The 27,375-nt window shown below is 36.2% G+C and overlaps 2 protein-coding genes and 1 long non-coding RNA gene across 3 annotated transcripts; 1 reads left to right on the plus strand and 2 right to left on the minus strand.

Annotated features, from left to right (window-relative positions):
- Positions 1-332: 332 nt before the first annotated feature.
- LOC144433266 (schlafen family member 13-like) lies at positions 333-7,920 on the minus strand. Its single transcript, XM_078121574.1, has 5 exons — positions 7,907-7,920; positions 6,278-7,215; positions 4,099-4,200; positions 2,162-2,903; positions 333-1,110 (listed from the first exon to the last, which is right to left on the minus strand). The coding sequence occupies exons 1-5, from the start codon at positions 7,918-7,920 to the stop codon at positions 333-335; spliced, it is 2,574 nt and encodes an 857-aa protein (XP_077977700.1).
- A 4,276-nt stretch (positions 7,921-12,196) lies between these two features.
- LOC144433267 (uncharacterized) lies at positions 12,197-14,653 on the minus strand. Its single transcript, XR_013480760.1, has 4 exons — positions 14,516-14,653; positions 14,252-14,280; positions 12,823-12,905; positions 12,197-12,231 (listed from the first exon to the last, which is right to left on the minus strand). It is a non-coding gene; the product is annotated as an uncharacterized LOC144433267 (long non-coding RNA).
- Positions 14,654-16,458: 1,805 nt separating this feature from the next.
- On the plus strand, positions 16,459-26,552 carry LOC144453939 (T-complex protein 1 subunit theta-like). The gene is made up of 10 exons (XM_078145310.1): positions 16,459-16,540; positions 17,736-17,906; positions 18,642-18,972; positions 20,101-20,162; positions 20,796-20,933; positions 21,772-21,843; positions 22,510-22,887; positions 23,544-23,780; positions 24,087-24,206; positions 25,153-26,552. The coding sequence occupies exons 1-10, from the start codon at positions 16,481-16,483 to the stop codon at positions 25,222-25,224; spliced, it is 1,641 nt and encodes a 546-aa protein (XP_078001436.1). The 5' UTR covers positions 16,459-16,480; the 3' UTR covers positions 25,225-26,552.
- Positions 26,553-27,375: the final 823 nt, after the last annotated feature.

Consider the following 27,375-nt stretch of genomic DNA (forward strand, 5'->3'; position numbering starts at 1 on the left):
TGGAGACATGTAAATTATTGAATGACTACAAAGCTGTGCTTGACCTTCTTTGGTTAAAATGATGTAAAAAAAATAGTGCTAGTGTTGAAAATACAGGTTCTTTGCAATATTTAATTCTTGGTACTTGCAGTAGAATTCTACCACCTAGGTTTGCCATAAAAATAATGACTTTGATTTCTTGGTCGACACTATACAAAGTGTAACTACACGTGCATAATTACTATATAAAGGTATGCATGGGAGTAAATCGACCAATACCTCAAAGTTTTTCTGCTATACTTAGTATGGTTTATATAGTTTTATATACTGGTCTAGTAGTATTTTATTTACCACTAATATTGTGACTTCTTCAACAGAATTAGTTCAGCCATTGCTCTTGAACACAAAAGCAGCATATGAGCGTGATATTTCTGACTAGGCACACGACGTCTAGTCTGTCCTCCTGTTGTTAACGTGTCTGGGTCAATGCCAATTACTACGGGTCTTTCTAACTCACTAAAACGCCTGATGCTTGCCAATGCTATGTTGTTTTCATCGGCTTGTTCATCCATAACTGGATATTGTGACTGCCGGAAAAGCTCTTCTTCCAATTTATTTCGCTTATCAAGATTTGCTGTTAGAATAGCTATATCACCATATGAATAGCCCCTTGAAGTCAGCAAATCAAGAAGCGCAAATAATTTAGCCTGTAACATGCCTTCTCTGTAGTAATGTACTAGTGGTTTTGTTCCAGCAAAATTGTGTGGAACTCTAAGCATAACATTCTTATACTCATCGCCAAAGTGTCCATTCTCTTGTATGTAATTAAATATCTCAGAAGCATTTCTTATGATTTTGGTTAGAGTCTTACATGGCTGCATTGCTCGTTTACCTGGAAGACCACACTCTGCAAGTGTAGTGTGTCTTAACTTCTGGGCATAGTCAATAAATATCCATAAGTATCCATTACTTCTCTCAACTATCTCCTGAGCTTTTGGGAACCATTTGTCACCGCCAGTTTTTTCTTCAAAGTTTTGAGCACCATCAAGTATAATATGCTTGACCTTATCGCACTTGACACTTTTCTTGACAAACTGAGTTAATGTCATCGCTTCACAAGCACCAGTTTTCCTACAAAATCAGAATAAGTAAAAACAAGACAATTACACATCAATTAATAAAAGACAATAAATGCATCAATCAATATTGAATCCTTACAACTATATTTGCTAACGAAATCATTCCTTTAAAGGTGATTCAAAATGCACACATTCACTATCGCTAATTTGCTAGACTACATGTTTGTGAAATGCATTCTGGTTTTAAAACTTTTCAAAAGCATCTGCAAACACCTTAAAATGACCTTTTTTCAGTCACTTCCCTTCGGATTTACTTCGAGAGTTTTCGGGTATTTCCGGTCCCACCTAGACCACAGGATTTTATGACGTCATAAGGGGTACACGTTAGCACTAAGACTATGACGAGCGTAGTCACTAGGTGAACAAAACTCAACAGCATTGTCATAAAATCCTGTGGTCTAGGTGGGACCGGAAATACCCGAAAACTCTTGAAGTAAATCCGAAGGGAAGTGACTGAAAAAAGGTCATTTTAAGGTGTTTGCAGACGCTTTTGAAAAGTTTTAAAACCAGAATGCATTTCACAAACATGTTGTCTAGCAAATTAGCGATAGTGAATCTGAGCATTTTGAATCACCTTTAAGTTATGGGGAGACTGCAACATCCAACAGTGGTAACTCGTATAAAATATGCAATATACAAGGAAACAATTGAGAACTAAGCATTTGCAAGCAAAAATGTAGTTCCAGAGATGCCACATTGCTGCAAGTTTAGGGTTGTCAAACTTCATTTATAGAGGTCATGGTTGTGTGGAGATAAAATAAGATGTATCAAAATTGGGTGCAGTATATTCTGGGTAATGACTCTTACCCCCACGTGAGGGCACTCCATAGAATGTAGCCATGGTTATAAGCCAAGAATTTGAGAGAATTCTAAAATTCTAGATCTTTAACTAATTACAAAGAGAACTTTCCTGGTAATTTTGAAACTTCATATTGTGATCAATTAATGTTAGTTTTTTCTGGTTTAACTACATGTATTGATGTAAATAAAATCATGCATTTTTTTTTATTCTTGAAAGTTAACATGACTTATTGTTTACATACGCAGCTTTCCAGAGAATGCTGTTGTACTGAGTCACATACATAATCTCTTCACGATTCAGATGTTTCTCCTTCTGAAGTTTCTTCATCAGTTCAAAGGCAATAAGTGTTTTACCAGTACCAGCAGGCCCTTTGATCCATAAAATGCGTTGCTCTTCATAACTTTCCCAAAGTAGGTTGAACTGTTCTGGGGTCAGTGTATTCAGAAAGGAACAACCAATTTTGGTTGCAAGTGGTGTCTGTACAGCTGATAATAGTAGAGTTAGACATGTCGTCAGTGATATGTACTTCTCTGTAGACATCTCCTGATATTGTGCCGGATAGAATCTATTTTGTCGAAACATCTCTTTTGATGATCTTGCAGCTGTTGTATCCAGAACATGGCAATGGATGGCAAACCATTCTATGCAGTCTCCTATTGTTGCTAGCTTACTCTTCAAGCACTTGCCCATTTCCAAATTATACTTCCTGATCTTCTCATCTTCTCCATTACACACAGTAAGTAAGAACAGGCCCTTCTCTTTAATGCAAAGTAAGATATCACAAACCAGTTTTTCAGATGTATGATCTTCAGGTCTCTTTTCCTTAAATACTACATCCCACAGTGACTTGACACAGACTGCCACACCCTTCAATTTGTTTTCTTTCAGATATTCTTCTAATATGCAGAAAACATCTTGATTGTTGCTGCCATCTTTTTGGTCGAAAAATGTCCTCGTTGGCCAAATTTTGACGCCATCTTTTGCTGATTCAAAATACAAACAAAACGGAAAGTTACATTCATTTTTGTTTAAATCTCTCTCTGCATGTTTTTAGCTGAACTTGTCTACACTTTACATCCTTCACTGGCTTGGCCAATCACTTGAACATGCTAATTTTATTTCATTCTCATTTTTTCAGTAAAATTTTTATCATTATAAAAGCATACATGTGATATGAACTTTCCTGGACTTTAAGCCACTAAAAAATTGATTTTAGTGGCACAACACTTTCATGGAAACAACAGGTGAATTTCACTGCGATACAAAATATCAATATTAATGAGGTGAATCATAACATCATACATTAATTATAATCACTGTAGTTGGCCAAATCAAGAAGAGATGGTTCATACATCACTAGCTTCCCACATCCCATATAAACTAAGATGTCCTTTTAAGCTAGACATCTGTCAATAACCTTTATCTTAAAGTCTCTCAGCTCAGCAGATCCCAGTTTCATTACGTCTGTTTTATATTCAATGTGCTACACATTTATAAAGTGTCTTCGTTAAGTGAATGTTGTGATCATAGCACTCTGCAGTTATTGGCAATGTTGGTACAAGTAGCCTAATATACATTTTATTTCCTCAGCTCCCTGAGAAACATAAAATCCATTGCAAGCAGCCTCGGTGAGTGCAGGATTGAAGAATTCATAATCATATGGCAACCTGCAACCTCCATCCTAAGAGGTCACCTATTATACAGCTTGGTTGACTATGGTACAATCGCAGTTCAAGTCTTTCCTTAAGGAATTAGCTATTCAGAAAAAATTGGCAGCAGTGAAGCTTGAAGTTGAATGTTCCAATTGCAGATTCCAAGCAGTCACTCTTACCATTTGACCATCAAGATGCAACCCTCAATAATGTCATGGAAAATCTCTAAATAAAACTGTAGTAGTTCATAAATAAGGAAGACATACAAGGCAGAGAAATGGAAATGGTGAGTTACCCCCCAACCACACATGTTGTTTGGATGTAATTGAACAAATGTGTATGTCAGGTGCTCTTGTGGGTCAAGTCGCTCAGGAAACAAATTGCGCAGTGGGTGATTCACCGTGATGACCTAGTCCCTCACCAATACGCAGTGCTGGAATAACTGTCATCATATATATGCGCTATAAAATGTGACATACGGATTTATTACTAAAAATGTTAAACTTCAGCAAGAAATTTATCTTACCTTCAAAGATGCCATCCCTAATCTGATCAATGGAATCTTCTAAAGTGAGGACACGACCATTCCCAACTAATTTGTACTTTTGTAGTTCTTTTGTTAAGTTGTCTGCAAAAGGAAGAAATAATAGAAATAATTGTCCAAAATAATGACCAGATTTAAACTGAATGCCTCCCGTAAGGGAATCACTAATTATGCAAATAACTCAAATAGCTTGCATTTTTAAGATACAACGTAGTTACCTAAAATCATTAATTATGCAATTTTTTCATTAAAACTGTATGTTATAGCACCAGATTTTATAGGACATACCTGCTTTGTTGTGGTTAACATTATGTACTAATTTGCATTGAAATTGAAGTATGCAGTCTTAAGATATAGCCTAATTACTGAAAATCATCAATTATGCAAATTATTCATTAACACTGTAAGGTATGTCAACTAACTTTACAGGAAATACACAATTTGTTATGGTTAATGTATGTACTGAATTGTATTGAAATTTAAGTATGCAATCGTAAGATATACCTTTCAGTGTTAATGAATAATTTGCATAATTAATGATTTTCAGTAATTAGGCTATATCTTAAGACTGCATACTTCAATTTCAATGCAAATTAGTACATAATGTTAACCACAACAAAGCAGGTATGTCCTATAAAATCTGGTGCTATAACATACAGTTGTAATGACAAATTTGCATAATTAATGATTTTAGGTAACTACGTTGTATCTTAAAAATGCAAGCTTCAAATTTCGTATATGATACATATATCAACCATAATAATACGCATCTGTCCTATGAAGTTTGTTGCTACAACTTTTACCTTTTAATGAGTATTTTCAATAATGAACGATATTCAGTAATTAAGCAGTATCATGCACTCTTCAAATTCCGTATAATTTGTCACATACATTAACTTAAGAAAGCACGCTTGTCCAAAAACAAAGCCTGTTACCATGGTTCTTTTATTTTAATGAGTTATTTGCATAATTAGTGATTCCCTTACGAGAGGCATTCAGTTTAAATCTGGTAATACCTCCCGTACCCTTACGGGAGATAAAAATGAAACTTAAAACTCTCAAGAACCTTAGAATGATAACTTAGAATGACAACCAGTATGTATTTCAAATGAGTACAAGTAAAAATAGCACCAAAGGTGTTTCATCATTTTTTGAATGTTTATAAATCCACTTGCCTATTGTAATCTTTGCAATATACATCGTCACTTGCCTGTTGGTATGGGCATGATCTTGTTGCTAGGCATATCTAAATAATATTTTAAATCTTTATTCACTTGCCTATCCAGTCCTGTTGTTATTTTTGTTGTTATCGTTTGACTGTTGCTAAGGGCCTGATTTGTCAAAATATTTTGAACAATATCTGCAGAATATTACACATCCAGAAACATCCATATCAAATTTCAGCTCCATTCACGGTGCACTTTCTGAGATGTAAGTTTTGACCAAAATTGATATTTTAGACCTAATTTGCATATCACTGATGGTATCATCATGTCGCGAATACATCTTCATCTACACATCCCCAAATGCATCTCCATTAAATTTCTGCCCAATCTGCTCAGTAATTTTGGAATTAAAAATTTTTGACCAAAAAGACACATTTTTGGAGGTAATTTGCATATCACTTTGCATATTTTTGGCCAAAACTTATGGTTCTTGACCTAAAACACACATCTTTGGGGCCACTATTTTCATTTGATAAATATTATTAATGTTCCCATCAAATACCGCAGCAATCGGTCTGGTGGTTTTTGACTTTAAAGTCATTTACAATACACACCACAGGCATTGGTGAATGACACCAAGCTTCACCAATGCCCATGCACAAACACAGATATAGTAGTATATTTGTTTATGAGTTGATGCATAGTGATGGTTAAGGAGAACTGCTAACAGTTTAACCGTGATCATGACAAACAAGATTGCAAACAACTTCATTGATATTGAATAGTGTCCACCAATAACTAGAAGTGAGGCCATGGTTAAAACAATGGGGATGAGATGAAGAGGCACACAACTACTGTTGACATTTTGTCCTTGACAACATCATCATGTGTAGCCTGGAATGTGTTTGAAATTCACAATACCATTGAATGAATATAAAATAGATTTTACAGCACAACATGCATCAATTACATTTAGTGCCATTGATAAGACCTACCTATTTCACGATCTTTCATCATTTCTTCTTTCCACGCGTCAAACTCTCTTTCCTTCATTTCACCATCTCCATCAACATAGTAGCTCTTGGGCTGACGGCGATAGACTCCTTTTGACCCAGCTATTTTGGCAACTGAGATGACAACCACAACGTGATTGTTGCAGCCACAAGTAGAACCTACCACAGGAATATACTGTATAGACCAGTGTTTTCCCATTTCTGGTGGAAATCCCCATTCCATTTTTCCAACCTCTTCAGTGATATCCCTTTCAAGTGTTTCCTTAGAATCAGCATTTAAGCATCTTCCAGTTACCTTGTATTTCTTCCTCTCTTCCTTCACCCCAAGCATTAGGTGTCCCCCTTTTGTATTTGCAAAGCCAGAAATGTTTTTCCCGATCATAGGCATTAGATTGCTATCCTTGTTTATGTCTTTAAACTGTACTTGTTCTCTTTCACAAAGGTCTTCAGGTGGTTGGCCAAACTTCAAGCTTTTGGGCAAGCGTTGAAGATCTTGTATTGGGCATTGTATGTAGTCATCATTTGGTGTGGGTTTTTTCATAACTTCTTTAACATTTGCTGTATTTTTCTGTTTGACTTCAGTATCAGAGGTGCCATAACATTCAGTGTCTACAGTCAACACATGCAAAGATTTCTTGACAAAGATGAACACATAAGGACTCTCATGTGTCCCTTCCAAAGTAAAGCAGTTATCCCAACTTTGAGGTTCCAATGCCTTCTCCAAACACATTTGAATATTTTTCAGCCAGTTATCAAAGGGCTCCTTGTACTTATTCTCTATCTTCACAATTCCTCCTCCAGAATTTGCTAGTGCACACAGCTGATTACAAATCATTCGTGTTTGCTTTTCTCTTTCTTTCTTTGATGGGTTATCCTTTAACGAAGTCACCAGTATCTTCTCTGCTACATTTTTGCTGTCACTATAAATTAGAAATTAGAAGGAATATGGAAGGAATGACAGGCACATCACAAATTGTATACTAATGTCTCTTAATATATATATTTTGGAGTGCTCCCTTTGTTTTCATGTTTTAATACTTCCTGATGTTGAAAAGCCATGAAATGTCAATAGCTGTTAGAAGGACTACTGCCAAAACTGATACTGTAATATCATATATGCATAACAATGCAATCTCATGATTGAAGTAGGTCCACTCTTTTCATTTTTACATGTAGCTCTTTCGTACTATTTCAAATAAATGTATGTATACATTGGTAACGTGAAACAAATTATATCTTCAAAAATCACCACTCTATTTCAGTAAGACTTTTAAATATGTAGATGAGAGGTTTTGATTTTTAAATTAATTTTGCTCCGGGTCACTTTCAAAATATGGAAGGTATTTATAGAAAGGTCATATATGATTTTATACAGGTAGATGCTTGAAAGATGTGTGTGTCTTTTGTATCTGAGCTACTGTAAAACGTGATTTTTTCACGTCTGGAAATTTTCGCGTTTTGTTACTTTGTAAGTATTTAGCGACGGGAAATGTTTGCGTTTTGGTCAAAGCATAGACAATGGAGGATTATCGGTCATGATAAAGGAAAAAGTTATGTTAATGCATGGAAGTATAAACCCCACTTCCATGGTTAATGTGACAGTGTATTCACCAGTCTAATGACATACTAGCACTAGTAAACTGAGGATTATTAACACTCACTAATTAGTCTAATTTATAGTGTTATAAATGTGTAAGCCTAGTCTGCATTGTGCGCGATCGGTTGCTTGGAGTTAACGTTGACACATGATTACTATTTTCCACAGTCGCCATGCGACTGTATTTGTTTACAACGGCACACAAAGAAAACTAACGACCTTTGATCTTATGACGTCTTTTGAACTTCCTTTTGTCACTGCACCGAACATGTCATAAGTGAAAGCAAAGCTGTGAAATCTTTTAAATTTTTATTGTTTTAGCATTTTTTCCTATTAATATGAAAGCTTTCGGAAAAGTTGAAATGACAAATATGTATAAATACAACTATTTTGGGGAGATTTGACATCACTCTGTGTTCAACTCTTGGCGTTTAAAAACCGATAGCAGTTCACTCCGATCCGACTTCCTGCATCTAGAATCATGTGGCGTTACTTGAAACCCGCTCAGCCGAGTTCAAAACCAGGCCTACCCGATCCATCGATCACTGAAGGGGCAGCTAGGGCAAATGAAGAAATCACCAAAGTACTAGATGAGATGCCGGGCCAAGTCGTAAGAGAAAGCGTGGTACCTATGACCATTACACACCAGACGTTCGGGCGAAAATTGGTAGATTTGCTGCGGAGAATGGTAACAAGGCAGCAGTGGTAAAGTTTTCTAAAGAACTTGGGAAGACGGTGCCTGAAAGTGCAGTCCGATCCATGAAGAAACTGTACCTGAAGGAGAAGTCGAAATCAAAAGAAAAAGAGGTGACCGAACTACAACACGGACAGCGAGGTCGACCCTTACTACTCGGCAAACTAGATGACGAAATCCAAACCTTCATCCATGGTTACCGACAGGAGGGTGGAATCATCAATCGGCGAATCATCATTTCAGCTGCGAGGGCAATCGTCCTTCACCACAATCGAAGCATGCTAAGTGAATACGGTGGTCATCTCACTCTTACCCGTCACTGGGCTGAATCTCTTCTCACCAGAATGGGATTCGTAAAGCGGAAAGCGACAAAGGCAGCACGCAAACTCCCAGCTAACTTTGACGAGGTAAAAACCGATTTCCTTCAGCACATCGAAGACATCGTGAAGAATGAAAACATCCCTCCTGAACTGGTCATCAATTTCGATCAAACTGGTGTGAGAATTGTTCCTGTTGGTAACTGGACAATGGCATGTGAAGGCGCAAAGCAAGTTGAAGTGACAGGTCTGAATGACAAGCGAGAGATCACCGTCATCCTCTGCTGTTCGTTAAGGGGAGACGTGCTACCAGCTCAAGTACTCTACACTGGAAAGACGTCACAGTGTCACCCGCCCTTCAAATTTCCGGCCAACTGGGACATTCACCACTCACCAAACCACAAACCACTGGAGTAATTCGACGATAATGGTGCGGTATGCCGAGCAAATTTTACTTCCATACATCCAGAAGGTGAGAACAACTTTTCAAGTACAAGAAAGTCAGCGTGCCTTGAAGATTTTTTATGTTTTCAGAGCACATCAAAATCAAGAATTTCTCGACAAGTTGAAATCTGCTAACATCGTCCCAATCTTCGTTCCCGCAAACTGCATCGGTGAACTTCAAAGAACTACTGAGGGACTGTTTTAATGGATGGTACTCTGCACAAGTCAGGAAACATCTCGACCATGGAAATTCACCAGACACAGTTGATATCGACCTTCGTCTTTCTGTGCTGAAGCCGATTCATGCAAACTGGTTGCTCCGTTCATTTGATAATATCAAGAAGAAAGACCAAATTTGATTATCAGTGGTTTTGAAAAGGCAGGTATCAAGGAAGCTGTTGAAAATGGTCTTTCATCATGAAAACACAGTAAATGGTATTTTACCGATCAGATTTTTAACTTCATTTTCTTATCGACCGTAGTTTTATTTTAGTATGGCGAACATGAGTGAACTTTTCGATACACAAGAACGGACAATAAGACATTAACTTTCAGTGATTATTTATTCCATGTAAATGTATATTTTTGAGCAAGATAAGTTATTATTAATACACCATGATACCCAGTAAGTGACTTTTTGGTTTTTGCTTTATTTGAGAACGAGTGAGTGTACATGTTGGAGGCATGTATGATGTAGTGTGAACTGAAAGAATGAGATGTTACGTGCAAACATCGTAATCGGGTCAAACGTTTAAGTTAATGACAACAATCCTCCAATTTTCACGAATCGCTTTATTTTCTTCTTCCAATCCATGCACTGCTTTCGAAAGCTCATTAGAAGTCAAAATACAGTACATGTACATACTGATTCACGATCGAGAAAAGGCTGTCACTTTTAGTGGTTGCCTTTTTGAAAATTTATCATGAATATTTAATGAGACTTTAACATGAATATTTAATGAGGCATTGAGAGATTTAATTGCGTGCATAAAATGTTTGCGTTTTTTTGGTTCTTGCGAAAGTCGCGAAAAAATCCCGTTTTACAGTATTACATTACATATTGTGGCCTTTCTCACCAAATATGATCACAAAAAGAAGAAGTGATTCATGCACCTACAATTTCCAAGGTACATTAGGCCAAATAAAAAAGTTGTTTGGTTCCGTTTAGCCTGCCCCACCTAGCTTTTTCATGCTGACCAGAAACTTTTTTTTTTACATATTTGAGAAAAAATAAAATCACAAAAATTGTGTGATCTTGCAAGAAATAGTAGATGTAGAAACTGACATCAACTTAAAAAGACAATATAAAACTATTCTTCCAATCTGTAATGGCTGTACATCTGATAGGAAGAAATAAACAACACAGAGACCATATGGAAAACAATGGAAAACTTGAACTAGATACTGTCACACATGAAAAAAAACCAAAATAAAATAAAAAATTTACCTACCCTAACTTTTTAAAATTGTATGTAATCAGAACCACACAGTTTTGTTTTACGCCTTACTACATTGTACATTAAAGTTTCAATGCCCTATGGTTCCTGAGCTACTCTGGACAAAACATGGAATTTTTACAACAAAATGAAAAGTGAAATTATATGAGCACCAACATTACAATAATGCATCCTTGTATTTCCCTTACTATGTATTGCAAATGTGTGCAAGATGTAAGAGAGTGCAGGGCCACACCTAAATACCAGTGTCTGACAGTCAAGGTCAAATGAACACAACAAGTCTTTGAGAACACAGGCCCTCAAATACTACACTGATGTGACTGAATTATGACAAAATTTTAAAGAAATTTATGGCAACAAATAAATACTACAAAGTTTCTGTGATATGCAGGAAGTTGCTAGATTTTGATAATCAAACCCTGCAGGTTAAAGTCATGGTCAAAGGTCAAGGTCTCAAATGATAGTTTACACCAAATAATATAGGGATGGACACTTAAAAGGCATCTCCATGTATTAAAGTTTTTGAGTTTTGCAGTAAATCATGATTGTCCAAGACAAATATGGCCACCATTCAATTAAAAGTTATGTGAGCACTGAAAGTAAGGCATGTGCTATATTAAAATGTAATTCTCTTGTTCTGCATTACCTTCAGATTTTGCAAGAAATTGGCCAAGAATAAATGCTACAGACTGTCAGCAATATGCAAGAAATATCTTAATTTTGATAATTGATCCAGAAGGTAAAGGTTGAGGTCAAAGGTAACTTTCTAACAAGAAAACTGGCATGTGATTATGTGTGGGATTATAGTACACTTGAATGGACTCTCTAAGTATTGAAGTTTTCAAGTTATGCAGTAATATATAAATATGGCCACTTTCAATCTGTAAAAAATGACACGAGCAGCAAAACTAATCCTTGTCCTATTACCTGTGGACATGACTGAAGAGAAATTGGCAACAAATAAATGACAAAGTACCTACGATAAGCAAGAAATCGCTTGATTTTGATAAATGACCATGAAGGTCAAGGTCATGAGGCAATCAGAAAATTTCTACCTGATAAAAGGGGGTTAGACACTTGGAGACGTACTCTTATGTATTATGTAAATATTGATTCTTAACTACAAACATGGCTGCTATTTAGTCAAAATTGCACTTGTCAAGAAACAAAATGATGTGCTTATGATCCGTATGACATGTCACCTATTTGCCAGGTGTGAAAGAAATTGGATATTGCATGTCTGTGAACTGATGTATTATAGACAGACGAACAAAGCCCATTGTATTAGTCCCCCATTCAGTGGGGGAGGGGGGGGACTATAAAAATAATATTGGTGAAATAAATAATTCTGTCTGTACGAAATTAGCTGAAATGAATTGTAAAACATCTTACTTACAAATATGGTTCACCGTCTGCACTTTCTTCTCCTATAGGAAAATAGGAAAACAAGTGAATTTTAGAATCAGTTGTTCCAATTCTTTCAACATATCTAAAGATACATGTATAATGCTGAAAAGGGTTTGGTACACAATTTATTTGCTGTCTTATACATCTCTTTCTTTTCACCCTGTGAGTGGTGACTTCATCACGGGAGTAACAAATAACCATTATGATACAAATAAATTTGAAATGGTAGCAAATTTCTTGCAATGAAATCCCCAATCATCAATTTATCCTGGTATGGTAAGATACAAAGATTACTAGATAAACTGTTTTGAAGTACATGTAAATAGATATAACACATGCTAGTGAGGGCAATATCTAACACTTATTGCCTTGCTATGAGGGGATGACCAGTCCTCTATTACACCAATGGCTATTACATTATATAATATAATACATGTAGTATGAGGTGTCATACATAAAATGTACAAGAAACAGTGTATAAACCCAGATTGTGCCCCTTTAAGATCACATCAGCAAGCAAATGACCTCATGCATGTCATAAAGTCACTGCACAAAGAGGCAAAAGCCACCTTGCCAGCTGTAGTCTATATAAATGAAATCATCTTTATTACCTAAACTTAGATTTCCAGGAGACTGTCCATCAATGAATGGGGGAGGAGTTGCAGATGTATCCATTGGTTCTGGTGTTTGTTGCCTGTTTAAAGAAAGAATACAACAATGTACCAATAATTAACAATTAACATGGCAATCAATGAAATTTAAATTTTTTAATTCAATTGTGTTGGTGATATGCAGAAAATCAGAACCACCATAGACCCTCCACTCTCAATGGAACCATGTGTAAATTGTACATGTGCCATTATACAGTGCATGATGTTTGGACAATTGATACATTGATCAACATGGAGTTCATTACAAATATTCAGTATACAATTCATTTCATGTTGAAAAAACATGCGAGACTCATAAATTTCACATTAAACATGACTTTCTTCACCTCCAAAAAATGTACCTTGGAAAATAACATCTTAAACTTTTACTTTTACTTATTCCCATTTCAAATAAAAATCAACAAAACAAAAACCCCTGGGTCATCGCATAACTAGCCAGGGAAAGAAGAAGAAAAAGTTTTATATCACCACAGAAATCAATCAGTCAATTGATCAATATCACACAAGAAAATTTTATTTCACCACAAAAATTAATCATTCAATCAATTGATTGATTGATTGATTGTGCCCTGTGATCAATCTAAGCACTTTACTGAAGTGCTTGCTGAAATGCCACACATCCTCTATTTGTTCTCTCCTCATTATGTATGCACAGGGACATGGACATCCCAGTGTCAAATACACACAAATAATGCATAAATATGACCTCTGTGATATATAGCTGTGCCTTAGTTGTGCTGACATTATCACCCTATATAACCAAGTTCGTATTGAAGTCCCCAGAATAAACTGCAAGATCGTGAAACTAATCAGAAACACCAAACCAACATCCATTCAATAGCTTCTATCAAGATGTCATTAGCTTGTGTCTATCTTAGTTAACTGAAAGCTAAGTGTCCACTGTCGACTTTCTCTTACCATGTGATCTGTTTCATTATATCATGTCTAATTAAGACTACATATGGCATACAGAAAATACTACAAAATGACTACTAGAGTGTATAATATACACTCTAGTCTTCAACTATAAAATATATTTTTATTGTCCCAAAATGGGCATTATTTGTGTGACAGTTGAGAATAAAAGCAGTCCCATATCAAAGGAAAAACAATTCTTCATACTTTTGTGGTATCTCATTTACTTATTGATCATTACAGAAAATAGGAATTTAATCGATTTTAGGCCTTTTTGTTGTTGAAGACATTCTTTCATTCCCTAATGTCAAGCTCTGAAAAATATGCTAATGGTAGGCAAACTAATATTAAAATTAGGCCAACCAATTTATTTTTAGTGGAGAACATTGCCATAGATGGTTAAAATTCATGTATGAAATATTGAAATCCTACTCTGTGTACAGTGTACACTTACCTTTCATAACTACAACTTGGTAAAGGTTCCTGTAAATAAAAAAAATATTATGAGCTTAATTTGTTAATATGAGTGGCAACATTCAAACATAATAATCGTATATAAACTTTGAAAAAACCCAGGTCTTTCAAAGATGACTCCTAAAATGGCTGTCGTCGTGATTTGGATATGTCATGTCAGCAGATTAAAATTCAGACAGTTTTTCAAAACGGATAGCGATCTGACTCAGTTCTTCATCCATAATTTTTACGGCATTTCACTAACCTGAAATGTTTCACTTGAGTCACACCCTCGCCTTTTCTTTGGTAAAACAGTTTCTTCTTGATTTGGAAAAAATGCCTTAGTTTGACGTTTCTTTCCTCCAGGTCCATTTTGTGATAGATTATGATTAGACTCGGCCATCTCTGCACCAACGGGGTTACTAGTTAGAAAATAATTTGGTAAAACATTTCAAAGGGGACTACATTATATACCTAATGACACTTGTTTTGCACTATACTAGGACTCATCCTTGAATATTATTAACCCACGAGTGAATGTGGGATACATACTATGTATTACGAGATGCAATTGTAGCCTTGTTTTTGTAACATGATGCACTCAAATTTCCCCTTTTCAAGCAAGTAGATTATCATTTTGACATCAATAATTGACACCCGATTCAGGCAGCAACTTACGAAACAATGCATTGGGTGATTCTTGCATGGACAGACTGTGGATGACCACGGTGCTACATCCTTGGAGAAACTTATTTCTGCTTGACTACAGAGTAAGTTGGGACTCGAGTATGACAACGTTTCTCTCTTTTCTGGATGTTTAGCAATCCGATGTGGTGAATCTTGGAGGAATTATACTGACAGTATAATTCCTCCAAGGGTGAATACAGCTCGATTTCCTTCGTGTAGTGTCGTTTGTTTCCGATTTTGTTGTTCCGGGAGTAAACGCCTTCTTTTTATGGAAATAATGGGCTCAATCCCGGGGCAACGAAATCGAAAATAAACTGCAATAAACCATGGAGGTCTCCACAGGTACTCGAATCAATGTGTAGAAAAAAATGTATTGTATATAAATAAGACATACATTTTTTAAAAAAAAATCATACATATTGATTCGAGTACCTGTGGAGGTCTCCATGAATAAACGAATGAAATGGAGAGGTAAATACAGACGGAGTATCTCGTGACCGACTGCTACGGAGACTATTTTGAGTGGTTGTACAACACTGCACAAGAATTAAATAAAAAAGTTTCTATTTGTGTTTTAAGGTAAAATCATTAAAAATGGAAGCATTTGAAGAGTTCTGTGTGATTCATTTCTTGGAAATGTTCAGCGACGAGAGTGTGTCGTGGGTGGTGGCACCATCCATGGATGTATTATTCACTAATACATCGATGCACCATCTCACTAATACATCATCCGTGGTGGCACTAACCGATTCAGTGAGGAATAACCAAAAATCACGAAATCACATGTTCAACCGTAATTTCAGGCTTCCGATCCTCCTTACGTACGAATTGCGCTCCCAAGTGGACGTCCCGATCAAATATGGTGGGTGTTGAGTGAAACGCGTGCACCGTCTGCATCAAGCGCAAGCAAAACATGGTTCACTCAATCACTGCACTGTCAGTGCCATCAAAACATTTCGGTATACGCGGTAGCAGCAAACAACCTTCATTGAAAAGCTACTTACGGAATTCCGTGTACAATTCTGAGGACAATACTTCAAAAATCAATCTAATTTTCCGATTTCCTCCTCCGAAAAACTGAAAATTCGCGATTTTTACAGGCGCTGAGGAAGGGGAATTCCCGACCCGAGCTCGAGCGACCAGCACCCGTCTAGACCACAGGGGCGTGTATTCTGGCTTAGATTTCCGTTTACTTAGGAAAATATCATACGAATCTTGCTGCTACAAATGTATCGTACTCTATAGTACTACGATTACTATAAATATGCTCTCTTTCCCTGTACAGGTAGGAATATATATTCAAAAGATTGTTATATTTAGTCTGGAGACCTGGAAAACAACAATCTATGCAATATTACACGCCCCTGTGGTCTAGACTGGTCTATCGTATCTTCATGATCTTAGCCAATCAGCATTGCATGAGACAAGGCCAGACAACATGCGTACATTTTGCGCAAACGTTCGAATTTTCGCGCTAACAAAGGGTCAAAGTTGAAATATCGCTAAAACATTGCATGCTGGGGGAATACTAGAAACATCCAAAATGGCGCTACCCGTTCCTAAAGCTCCGGGCTTCGCTCAAATGCTCAAAGATGGTGCTAAGGTACGTTTATAGGCACAAATGTAATGAAAAATTATGCAGCTAATGTTGAAGTATCACCTGTATAAGTTTTATGCCTGACGTTTGTGTTCTTGGATAATGGGAAGCCCCTATCCGTAGCGTGGTGTGAGCACATGTGACTAGGCATTCTACTGCACTGTCACAGTGTCAGTGTCCATAGCACTATAGCCGACTGACCACCTAGAGACTAGTGATAGATATGACACACTGATTTTAGAATGTCTCGGAACGTAACACGTGTATGGGGTATATCTACACCGGGAGACTTAAACGATTTATCTTCTCTCCGCAGGGTATATTAGACAATGTTAAAAGAACGAAATGCGTGATGTCTTGATTGACGAGTAAAACTAAAAGAACGAGCCCACGACCTTGAATTTCTAGTGTTCAAGTGAAAAGCAAGTTTAAACGTATTTTGTGTGACTTTCCCGTCGGAAAGCTGTGCATTTTACTCCCCTTTCTTCTATTCCAGTGACGTCTTAGTGCTTTTGATGTTTGAATTTATTGTTTTAAAACATTTACCTTTTAAAAAAATACTAATTTAATGCATTAATGGCAGTGCTGTCGAATTATTGTAATTATTATAATTTTATTCAAGAGTGACAACCTTATTGCCTCACAAATCTCATGAAAGCTTCACAATCACATCCTATACATTCACCTTATGAACTGTGTTCACAGTGATAATTATTTATTGAAAAATGCAGATAACAGTTGCCATGGAAACACGAAAAAAATTATGTAGCAATAAAATAATACAAATATTTGAAACAGCAAACAGACAGCTGAAATGTTACTCATAATACATGAACTAATTATTACTCTGTTTTTTACTGATCTAGTGAATTTATATAAGGAATTTTGTGAACCCTTTAATAGAAGGGGAAATTTGGTAAAATTTGCATGGATTTCCATACTGTTATACCATGTCAGTTCTTGAAATTGCAAAGGTCCAGGGCATGTAGACTACTAAGGATCATGTCTAGATTACAACATTCATTATGGTAGTCTGTTAGATCAATGGAAATCAACAGGAAACTGCAGCTGTCAGTGAAACTCTTCATTTGGCTAAATCTGGCTATCAGGCCTAGGAGGTAAATTAGAACTAGAAAAAAGTAATGAGGGAAATATATAATTTACCACCTTACTGAAAAGTTTTATTTGCACTTTTTTCCAGCACTTTCATGGGCTTGAAGAAGCAGTGTTCCGAAATATAGATGCATGCAGGGAACTAGCCAAGACAACACGGTCAGCATATGGGCCAAATGGAATGAATAAAATGGTTATTAATCATATAGAAAAATTATTTGTTACAAATGATGCAGCAACAATTATTAAAGAATTAGAGGTAAGTTGTTTGAACTTAATCATCTTGTCTTCCAACTTGTACTTAGATGTGTACAAACAAATACCTGGTACCCACTAGGGAGAAAGAGAATTTAACTCCTGCTTATTCACATGTATTCTGTGTAGAGGTGTAGGCATGATGTTTCTGCTCAACTACTGAGAAATAGTAATCTAGTTCATATACCATATCGTTACCATTTACACCTCCACTCACAGTCAGTGTGGTTTAGTTAGAAACCACATTGGCATCCAGACTATGTGTGTCACTTGAACCAGATTATGAATGATCAAGTTTGTTCTCCAGCTAGAAATTAGTTCAAAGATGGCTATATATTGAGTAAGGCCAGGTTTGGCATTAATTGTCGTTATCAGTAACTTCAAAACACAATACATTGCAATACTGATGACCAAACAGTCTAAACAATGGCTCAAAAAACAGTACAAACATGTACATTTAGAGACAAATAAAAGAACAAGTGAACACAATACTCTGAAGTTCAAATATGCTTGTGAATGGAATGCTCATGCAACAAAGAAAAGAAAAGAAACTGGTTGGATGCCGTGTCATACTAACAACCGATACAAGCAAGAGAGAAAAAAAAGAAACGAGGGAATGATTTTGCTGAAATGTATGAGCCAAATTATACTCTGATTTCAGAACTATGTCAGTATGATTCCTGATCAAGGAAACATTTTTGATTGTATTTGACACTTTTGTTTTGTTTTCACAAACCAGGTACAACATCCAGCAGCCAAAATGATTGTGTTAGCGTCTCAACAAATGGAACAAGAGATAGGAGACGGGACCAATTTTGTACTAGTCTTTGCTGGTGCATTGTTAGATCGTGCTGAAGAGTTGTTACGTCTCGGGCTTTCACCTACTGAGGTTATAGAAGGTTATGAAAAGGCATCCAAGAAGGCACAAGAAATATTACCCGAATTAAGCTGTGGGTCTGTCAAAGATCTCCATGACAACGAGGAGGTGATTAGAGCAATTAAAGCTTCAATTATGAGTAAGCAGTACGGATATGAAGATTTCTTTGCAAAACTAGTAACAGAAGCTTGCTGTAAGTACATTGGTATATTTCCTTGTTCTACTTCATTTCTTACAGCCACAGTACAGCCCATTCCTGGTTAGTGTTCACTGGCTCTGTTTGATACAATCATGCAGATATCAATAAGAAACTGCACATATACACTTCTAAGATAGCAAGTCTGAGTGAAGACAGTTTCTTGTAACATTTGTCACAATGAAAATAACTTGATAAATGTGCCGTGCCACCACACAGACATGAGATGCAGACATCAAAAGATTGGTGTACACATGTCTGCATCTAGTTGCAATACATGTAAGTGGTTTATTTCATTCAGACTAAATGTAGCAAAAAATTGTGATCCTGATCATGATAGTGTAGAATGTGCAATTTGTTATTTTTCTATTCGTGGTTGTATCAAACAGGGCCGGTGAACATCAACATGAAACGTGCTGTAGTTGAAACTTTTAACATGTTCTTGTGTTTCTGTTCCATGAAATGTCACACAAGCAAAGCTGTTCAAACAAGAAACATGGGATAGTGACCTCAATTTGCATATCGGTGGCACTAGTCACATTGTTTTCCCATGGGGCAATATAATGTAGACTGAAGTCTTACCAGCGCCTTGCTTTGACTGTAGAAAGAATATGGGCCTGAGAATATGATGTGTTATAAAACACTTATTGCCTGGCCTAATTCAGGCACTAGTAGATGCCATATCACCCTTGTGCTGTTATGGAACAGCTATTCTCCTTGGCCTTCAGCCTTGGGGAAATAGTTACTACATACCAGCTGTCAGGGTTGTTGACATCTACTAGTGCCCTCATAGCCTAGCAATAAGTGTATGTTAGCTCACGCAGTGGCTGCAAAGCAATGGCTCAGTGACTAGTATGCATGTGTGTCCTATATCATATGCAATGTTTTTTTGGTGGTTTTACCCAAGGATGCATTGCGGCGCAATGACTACGCATGCGCAATCTATATGTTATGCACATTCTCCACGTGGAGGGCACTATGTACAATATCTTCTTCAGGCAGCCGGTCACAAATGAATCTACCTTGCACAAGCTTATGGGCTTTGCCTAGTTATGATATTAATTATCAACTTCTATATGACGTAATGTCCTAAGCCACATGCATTGTTCTTCTTATTCTTAACAGTAACAGCATATCCAAAGAGTGGTCTTTTCAATGTAGATAACGTAAGGGTAGCAAAGATTTTGGTGAGTATGTCTACAGTACGTCTCTCTCTCTCTCTATCTAGGTCAACCTTATTATATTCTATTAAAGCTAGAATACAAATTGTGAAAATTACACATGTTCATCCCAATTGAACCTATCAATTTCTCTGTATGTATTGTCATGTGGACATGTGTGTAATTACTACCAAACTAAAGGGAGTATAGAGTTTCAGGCAGCACAAGTATTTTTACATCTCATAAAAGGTTTTTTTATGTTACAAATTACATAGGAAAATAGAGACATTGATAACCTATTTCGCACAGAAATCATTCATGAAATTTTTCACCTAGAACCTCGAGTCGTGTTCATTCCCTGCCACTAGAGGGCATAGTAACAGACAGGGACTGAAGGGTGTCATGTTGCTTTAAGTTCAGATTATGACTTCTTGAAAAAAAAAATTGTCAAGATTTGTTGTATACTGGGAATTGTTCACAGTGTACAGTAAATATGTACAGTAAATACAAAAAAACAACCATGAACACGATTCTTTATTTTTCAGTTCAGGTTTTGGACTACATTACAGGTCTATTTCTTGTGCTCACCATCACTGACAAAGGCACCTTTAGCACCTACACCACTTCTGACATATGATGCAATGTATTTTTTTCCCCCAGGGTTCTGGTGTTCTTAGTTCAACTGTTCTTCAAGGCATGGTATTTAAAAGAAATGTTGAGGGTAACATTACAAAGAAGACTGATGCTAAAGTGGCTTGTTTTTCCTGTCCTGTGGATACAGCTCACACAGAGACAAAGGTGAGTATGCAGGCTAGCAACGTGTCTTTATGAAAGTCTGCTTAGCTGTAGTCATGTTAAAGTAGACTGCATCATGGAAATAAACTCTTGAAAACTCTCGCTGTTACTTTGTTCAAGTAAATTCAAATCTATTCTCAGTTAAAATCAATTAAAAAAATCATGGATCGTCATACAGATTTTTGAAGCAGAGGTCAAAATGATATCAAAATTTAGTCATTTTAAAATCCAATATGGCTGCCATCCAATATGGCCACCATATACTCTGGTAATTAACACCAGGGGGGCAAAATAAAAGATTGATGATTTCCTTGAAAAGAAGATGGTAAACCCTCATATTCCTTGTATTATTTGTAACAGATCAGGAACAAGCTTTTGTTCGGCAAAGTTTAGAGATATTTGTCCCTGAAGACATTCTACTTTATAGTTTTTTTGAATTTTTGAATGTTTATTTTGTTACACATTTATCAACAGTATGTTATTGGTGGAAGGCTAATGTTTTCATTTCATTGTGTAAGAGTCACAACATGAATTAAAAGTACACATTTGTACTCAAACTAGGGAGTGAGGATAGAATGGACTGACTACAATGGATACATATTTGTATTCAAACTAGGGAGTCAGGGTATTTGGGAACAGGGTTACACTCCATGGTGTAACTGTGATTTGTAAGATATCTCGTACGGTAAATTGACACTATTCTACATGTGTTCCAAGGATACAAAAGACAAGGTCTGTAGATATGAAATGTGGTACATCAAAGAAACAGGCCTCCTCCACCTTGATCAAATTCTATTCAGATTGGTTGTAATGTTCATCTGTCAATGTTATATTTTTATAGGGTACAGTATTGATAAAAACTGCTGAAGAACTGAAGAATTTCAGTACTGGAGAAGAAAGTCAGCTTGAAGAGGTTAGAGATTACGTTCCTTGTTTTTACTGCATGACAGTCATAGATACTGTGAAAAAGACATCTGTACATGTACTTTAAAAGTTGCAGAAATATTTATGAATGTCTCATGCCGGGTGTGTAATAAATGTAGGTAGATAAGACATTTAGAGCATGAGGTTACATTGAAATTGTTGCCCTGCAATTTTTCAGAAGTCAACAATATAAAATTATTGACCTTGTATCGGAAATGCGTTCCGATGTAAGCAAAACCATTTCTATTTTCTATGTTGCTAGTAGATTCTAATCTGGTTGAGATTGAATGGCCTATATTTAAAGTTGCCATATAGATGACAACTCGATATTATATTGATTTTTCAACTTTACTGTGAAACAACATACACCAAATCCATGTTTGTAACTTAGTAAAATACAAAAAGCTAGAAAGTATCTCAAAAGTTTGTTACAATAACAAACATTTTACATTAAGTTTTGGCAACTTATTGAGTTACAAACACAGACTTGGTATATGTTATTTCACATTGTTTTTTCAAGTAGGAAAGCATTTTTTAAGTTGTTGTATGAATGAAAAATCCAAAATAAATATAATATGGCCCCTTCAAATTGCATACGATGGAACTTCTGACATGTCTACAACTAATCTGACCATCTTTCCTTTCATTTTTGCAGCAAATAAAAAGCATTGCTGATGCTGGCTGTTCTGTCATTGTATCTGGTGGCAAAGTAGGAGACATGGCACTCCACTTCCTGGACAAGTACAACATCATGGTGGTTCGTCTCACCTCCAAATGGGATCTTCGTCGTCTGTGCAAGACTATCAAAGCTACTGCACTGCCAAGACTAACCGCACCTACCTCTGAAGAAGCCGGGCACTGCGACAAAGTCAGTGTGTCTGAAATCGGTGACACTTCAGTCGTCATCTTTGAGCAGGAAAAGGAAGATAGTGCAATCTCAACTGTTGTGATTAGAGGCTCTACGGATAATATTATGGATGATATTGAAAGGGCTGTGGATGATGGAGTCAACACTTTCAAAGTTTTGTCAAAGGTAAGTTACAAAATGAACTTCATTTGCTCTAGGTATTTCAGACTGAATAAATGTGATTTGGTAATGGAGTCACTCATTTTATTCACAAACATTGTGGTGTGTAGGATTAACTAAACAATTTCAATCAAGCTAAGGAGTTTCAAATATGTCTTGGCCTCTTAACATGAACCAACTTTTGATTTACTGCACAACTGGTCCACTTTAGTCCTGTTATCCCCTTTGTTCAAGCCAGCAACACATGTAGAACAGTATCCATCATGATAGAAATCTGGTTTGAACTAGGGTGTCTAATCCTATTCTACTGCCTATGCCTAACTTAACCCAAACTCCCTAACTTACATAAAAATTTGTTTTTATTATACAGTCTGTCTGTTCTCCAATCTTGGCCAAGCCAAGGTATTCAAACTTCCTATAGCCTAGTAATCATATTGACTACTATCTCACAACTGCCACCAACAACAACCATGACATTTTTACCGTAAAATTTACCTGAATTACCTGGGTGTTTTGTTGAGTTTCCATTAAAATTGTGGTAGTTTTGTCAGATTCCCACCTGATCGTCTGTTGCCAGCAGGGTTTCAAACTTAAAAACATTGCTTTAACCTATGACTTTGTTTCTATTCTTTTCTCACTGTCCTATTGATTTTGTTGATCAGGATAAACGCTACGTACCTGGTGCGGGAGCCACTGAGATAGAACTAGCAAAGAGGCTGACTACATACGGTGAGAGTTGTCCTGGCCTTGAACAATACTCCATCATGAAATTTGCAGAAGCTTTGGAGGACATTCCACGTGCTTTGGCTGAGAATGCAGGTGTTAAAACAACAGAAGTGTTGTCTAAGTTATATGCAGCCCATCAAGAAGGAAAACAAAATGTGGGATTTGACAATGAGGTAAAGTAAAACATACAGTTTTGTTATCTCTTTTAAGTGATTCAGATTTCTTAATTGTGATCGATCACACGTAACAAAACAAACAACACAAAAACAATGGAAATAGAGGTAAATAAAGAAATCTAGCTGCTTTGATCACATCAGATTGCTATGGACCTTGATCATTCATTCTCCATTGAAAACTTACCTTTAGCCCTCTATCAGCTAATATTGTGTACAATTGAAATGTTTAGCTGTTTATTATTTTGATATACATATATTGTATGGCAACAAATAGAAAGTGATGATTTTTACTCCTAATTGCAGGGTGAAGGTGCTGCTGTAAAGGATATAGCCGAGGCTGGTATATTTGATATGTTCTTGACTAAACGCTGGGGTTTAAAGTTTGCTGCAGCTGCAGCAGTCACAGTGCTTAGAGTGGATCAAGTGAGTACATACATACATACATACATACATACGTACGTACGTACGTACGTACGTACGTACGTACGTACGTACGTACGTACGTACGTACGTACGTACGTACATACATACATACATACATACATACATACATACATACATACATACATACATACATACATACATACATACATACATACATACATACATACATACATACATACATACATACATACATACATACATACATACATACATACATACATACATACATACATACATACATACATACATACATACATACATAGAAATGCATATGGAACATGTAAGTCAGTCCGTATAAATAGATGTATAGTCCGACGTTTCGAATAAATATTCTTTTTCAAGGTATTATTGCCGAGATACAGACATGTTAGGTAAACACCTGAACATATCCGAATGTAATGGAACAGAACGACAACTGCGCGTACGTACGTCGTACATACATACATACATACATACATACATACATACATACATACATACATACGTACATACATACACACACATACATACATACATACATACATACATACATACATACATACATACATACATACATCTCAAGTGGTGAGAGTCTGGGTAACTGACAAGGGTCAAATAGATAACTTGAGACACTTTATATATTTTCGTATGGGTTGCATCCTGCCATGTGCTGTGGTTAAGTATATATGGAAGGGAATTTATATATATGATAAGGAGATGATTTTCTGGCACAATTAAATCCTGTTTAAATTTTCCACCACTGATAAAATGATGTATTATCACTGGTATTTCTAAATGGTAGTACTTAACACACATCTGGCTATTCATCCAGAGCTAACCTGTATGACTTGAAAAATGTTAGTAAAATATGATTATTTGTAGTATATGTTTGAAATATCCATCATAAATAGTTTGATCACTCTGATGTAATCTTCTTGCATTTCAGATCATTATGGCTAAACCTGCTGGTGGGCCTAAGGCAAGAGCTCCACAATCTATGGATGCTGATGATGATTAGACAGACACACACAGTTTGGGGTCACAATGAGATAGAAATGTAGAATTTTTTAAGTCATTCTTCTGAGTGTAGACAAATCGCAGTATTGTAATGTGATGTATGATAATTAATGTATCAGACCTGTTTGAAACAAGACATTACAAAAAAACCAGATGTTTTCCTAAATTTCATATCCTGTATTCTATGTGCGTGTAATTGATAGTTTCGTGCATGGTAATCGTAATACACAACTTTCAGTATCACTTTGAAGGGACACACTTAATAGAGAAAATCATAAATGTTTTGACTCTTCACGAAGAAAAAAAAATCACCTTGTCTGTTCCAACAGGCCCCTAACTTTAGGGCAAGTATTTGCATATTATGTCAAGTATTTGCATATTATGTCAAGTATTTGCATATTAATGTATCAATGAATGTCAATGATCGATTCTTATTGGATGAAACTTAAAGAGGATATATTCTAATTTTGCGGGATTAATCACATTTTGTGTTTTGCTTTAAATATATTGTCTAAAAAAATGATCTAAGTTATTTGCAAAGTTATGTTTAGATGTGGCCTGTATGTGTTTTGAACATATTTTTGTTTTGCGTTTACAAATTACTTACCCAAGCGAGTCTGAACTTTCATACACCCTTGACTTTATGCATATTAAATGAGATGTCCTTTGGTTTTTATGTTAGGTATAAGACTTATTTACACTAAAGGTGGTGTAAGCTTGTACCATACTTTTGGTTTGAAAATGTCATTAACATTTTGGGGATCGATTTTACCTACTTACTGCACTTACACAAACTCTGATTATCATTAATTTGATCAGCATAGATGCTGCCATTGCTGTTTTGAAACTTGTTTCTGGGGAAACTCATAAATTAGAACAAATTCAGAAGGGTTTGAAGAAACATCCATTACTTGCCCAAAGGCAGGACTAATTCAGTATACCTTTTATGGTCCGTAAAAATCCTAATTCAGGAAGAGTTTCAGATATGATGGTGTCTACATCACCATGGGTTCCTACCTAAGGTTAAACCAAAGAGTTATGTGGTAGTGTGAACTAGCTTCCATTGCACTTGTGTTTCTTTTTGTCCATTCCTAACAAAGTGACTGCAATGTTTCCAAATATGGTGGCACGTGTATTTATTAATAATGCCAAGCCTGTCACAAAGGTCTTTTTTTTTGTCAAATTGTCAAAAGGAATTTGGATAAAGATATGCAACTGTCTGTCTGTGATTTGTGTGTTTTGTTCTATGCATCATTTTCACTTCTTGTAATTTTATTTCAGTTTAGCAACTTTCTGTTTTGGTACCTTTTCTTTTGCAATAAAATGTCCTCAAGATACAAGTGGCCTGTTGTGTGTTTTTAACATGACAACTCAAGTTTGGTAGTGACATGGGAAAGGTGGAGTGTGTGCGTGCGTGCGTGCGTGCGTGTGTGTGTGCATGCGTGCGTGCGTGAATGGGATGTATCAAAGCCTTTCATAAAACATTCAAGATTTGTTGGCACAATCTGACAATAGTCATGGCTTCGACTAACTAATCTATCCCCATTGTATACAAGAACTATATCTACTGCTACAGAGACCAAATTGGCTCGGTCATTATTCACAGTACACAAGTGTAGGTACCATATGCATTTGTTTTGAAATACATCACCTGTGTACATGTCAACTTGTACTCGTTCTTTTAAAAGGAAAACTGATGGGCTGATTGCATTGGTGGTTGGTAAACTGTTACTTTTAATATAGCATATATGTGAGAAATTCTTCAATTGAATTATTGCATCATATATGTGATATTTTTAAGTAAAAACTTAGTGGTACTGTTTGGGTTTGGTTTTTACCTCATTTAGACATTCCAGCCTATTAGAAGGCTTGTTCACAGGTTTGACTGGTAACTAGTGACAATATTCATCTGTGATCCTGAGTTGCTGGCATTTTGAGTGCATAGAAACTATGTAGAATAAATATATGTACTGTTAAGGGTTATTTTATCACCAGCAGGAAATGTTACCTTGTCTCCAGATTCAATTGACTACTTGAGTGGACTGAATGTTTTTACCTACAGATGTATAGTACTTGAAACCTACAGGAAGTCCCTCCAAAGTCATCAGGGAAAAAAAGGAAGGAAAAAAAAACCATTTTAGCTCAGCTGGAC

The sequence above is a fragment of the Glandiceps talaboti genome, chromosome 3, assembly GCF_964340395.1.
Source record: "Glandiceps talaboti chromosome 3, keGlaTala1.1, whole genome shotgun sequence".
NCBI lineage: Eukaryota > Metazoa > Hemichordata > Enteropneusta > Spengelidae > Glandiceps > Glandiceps talaboti.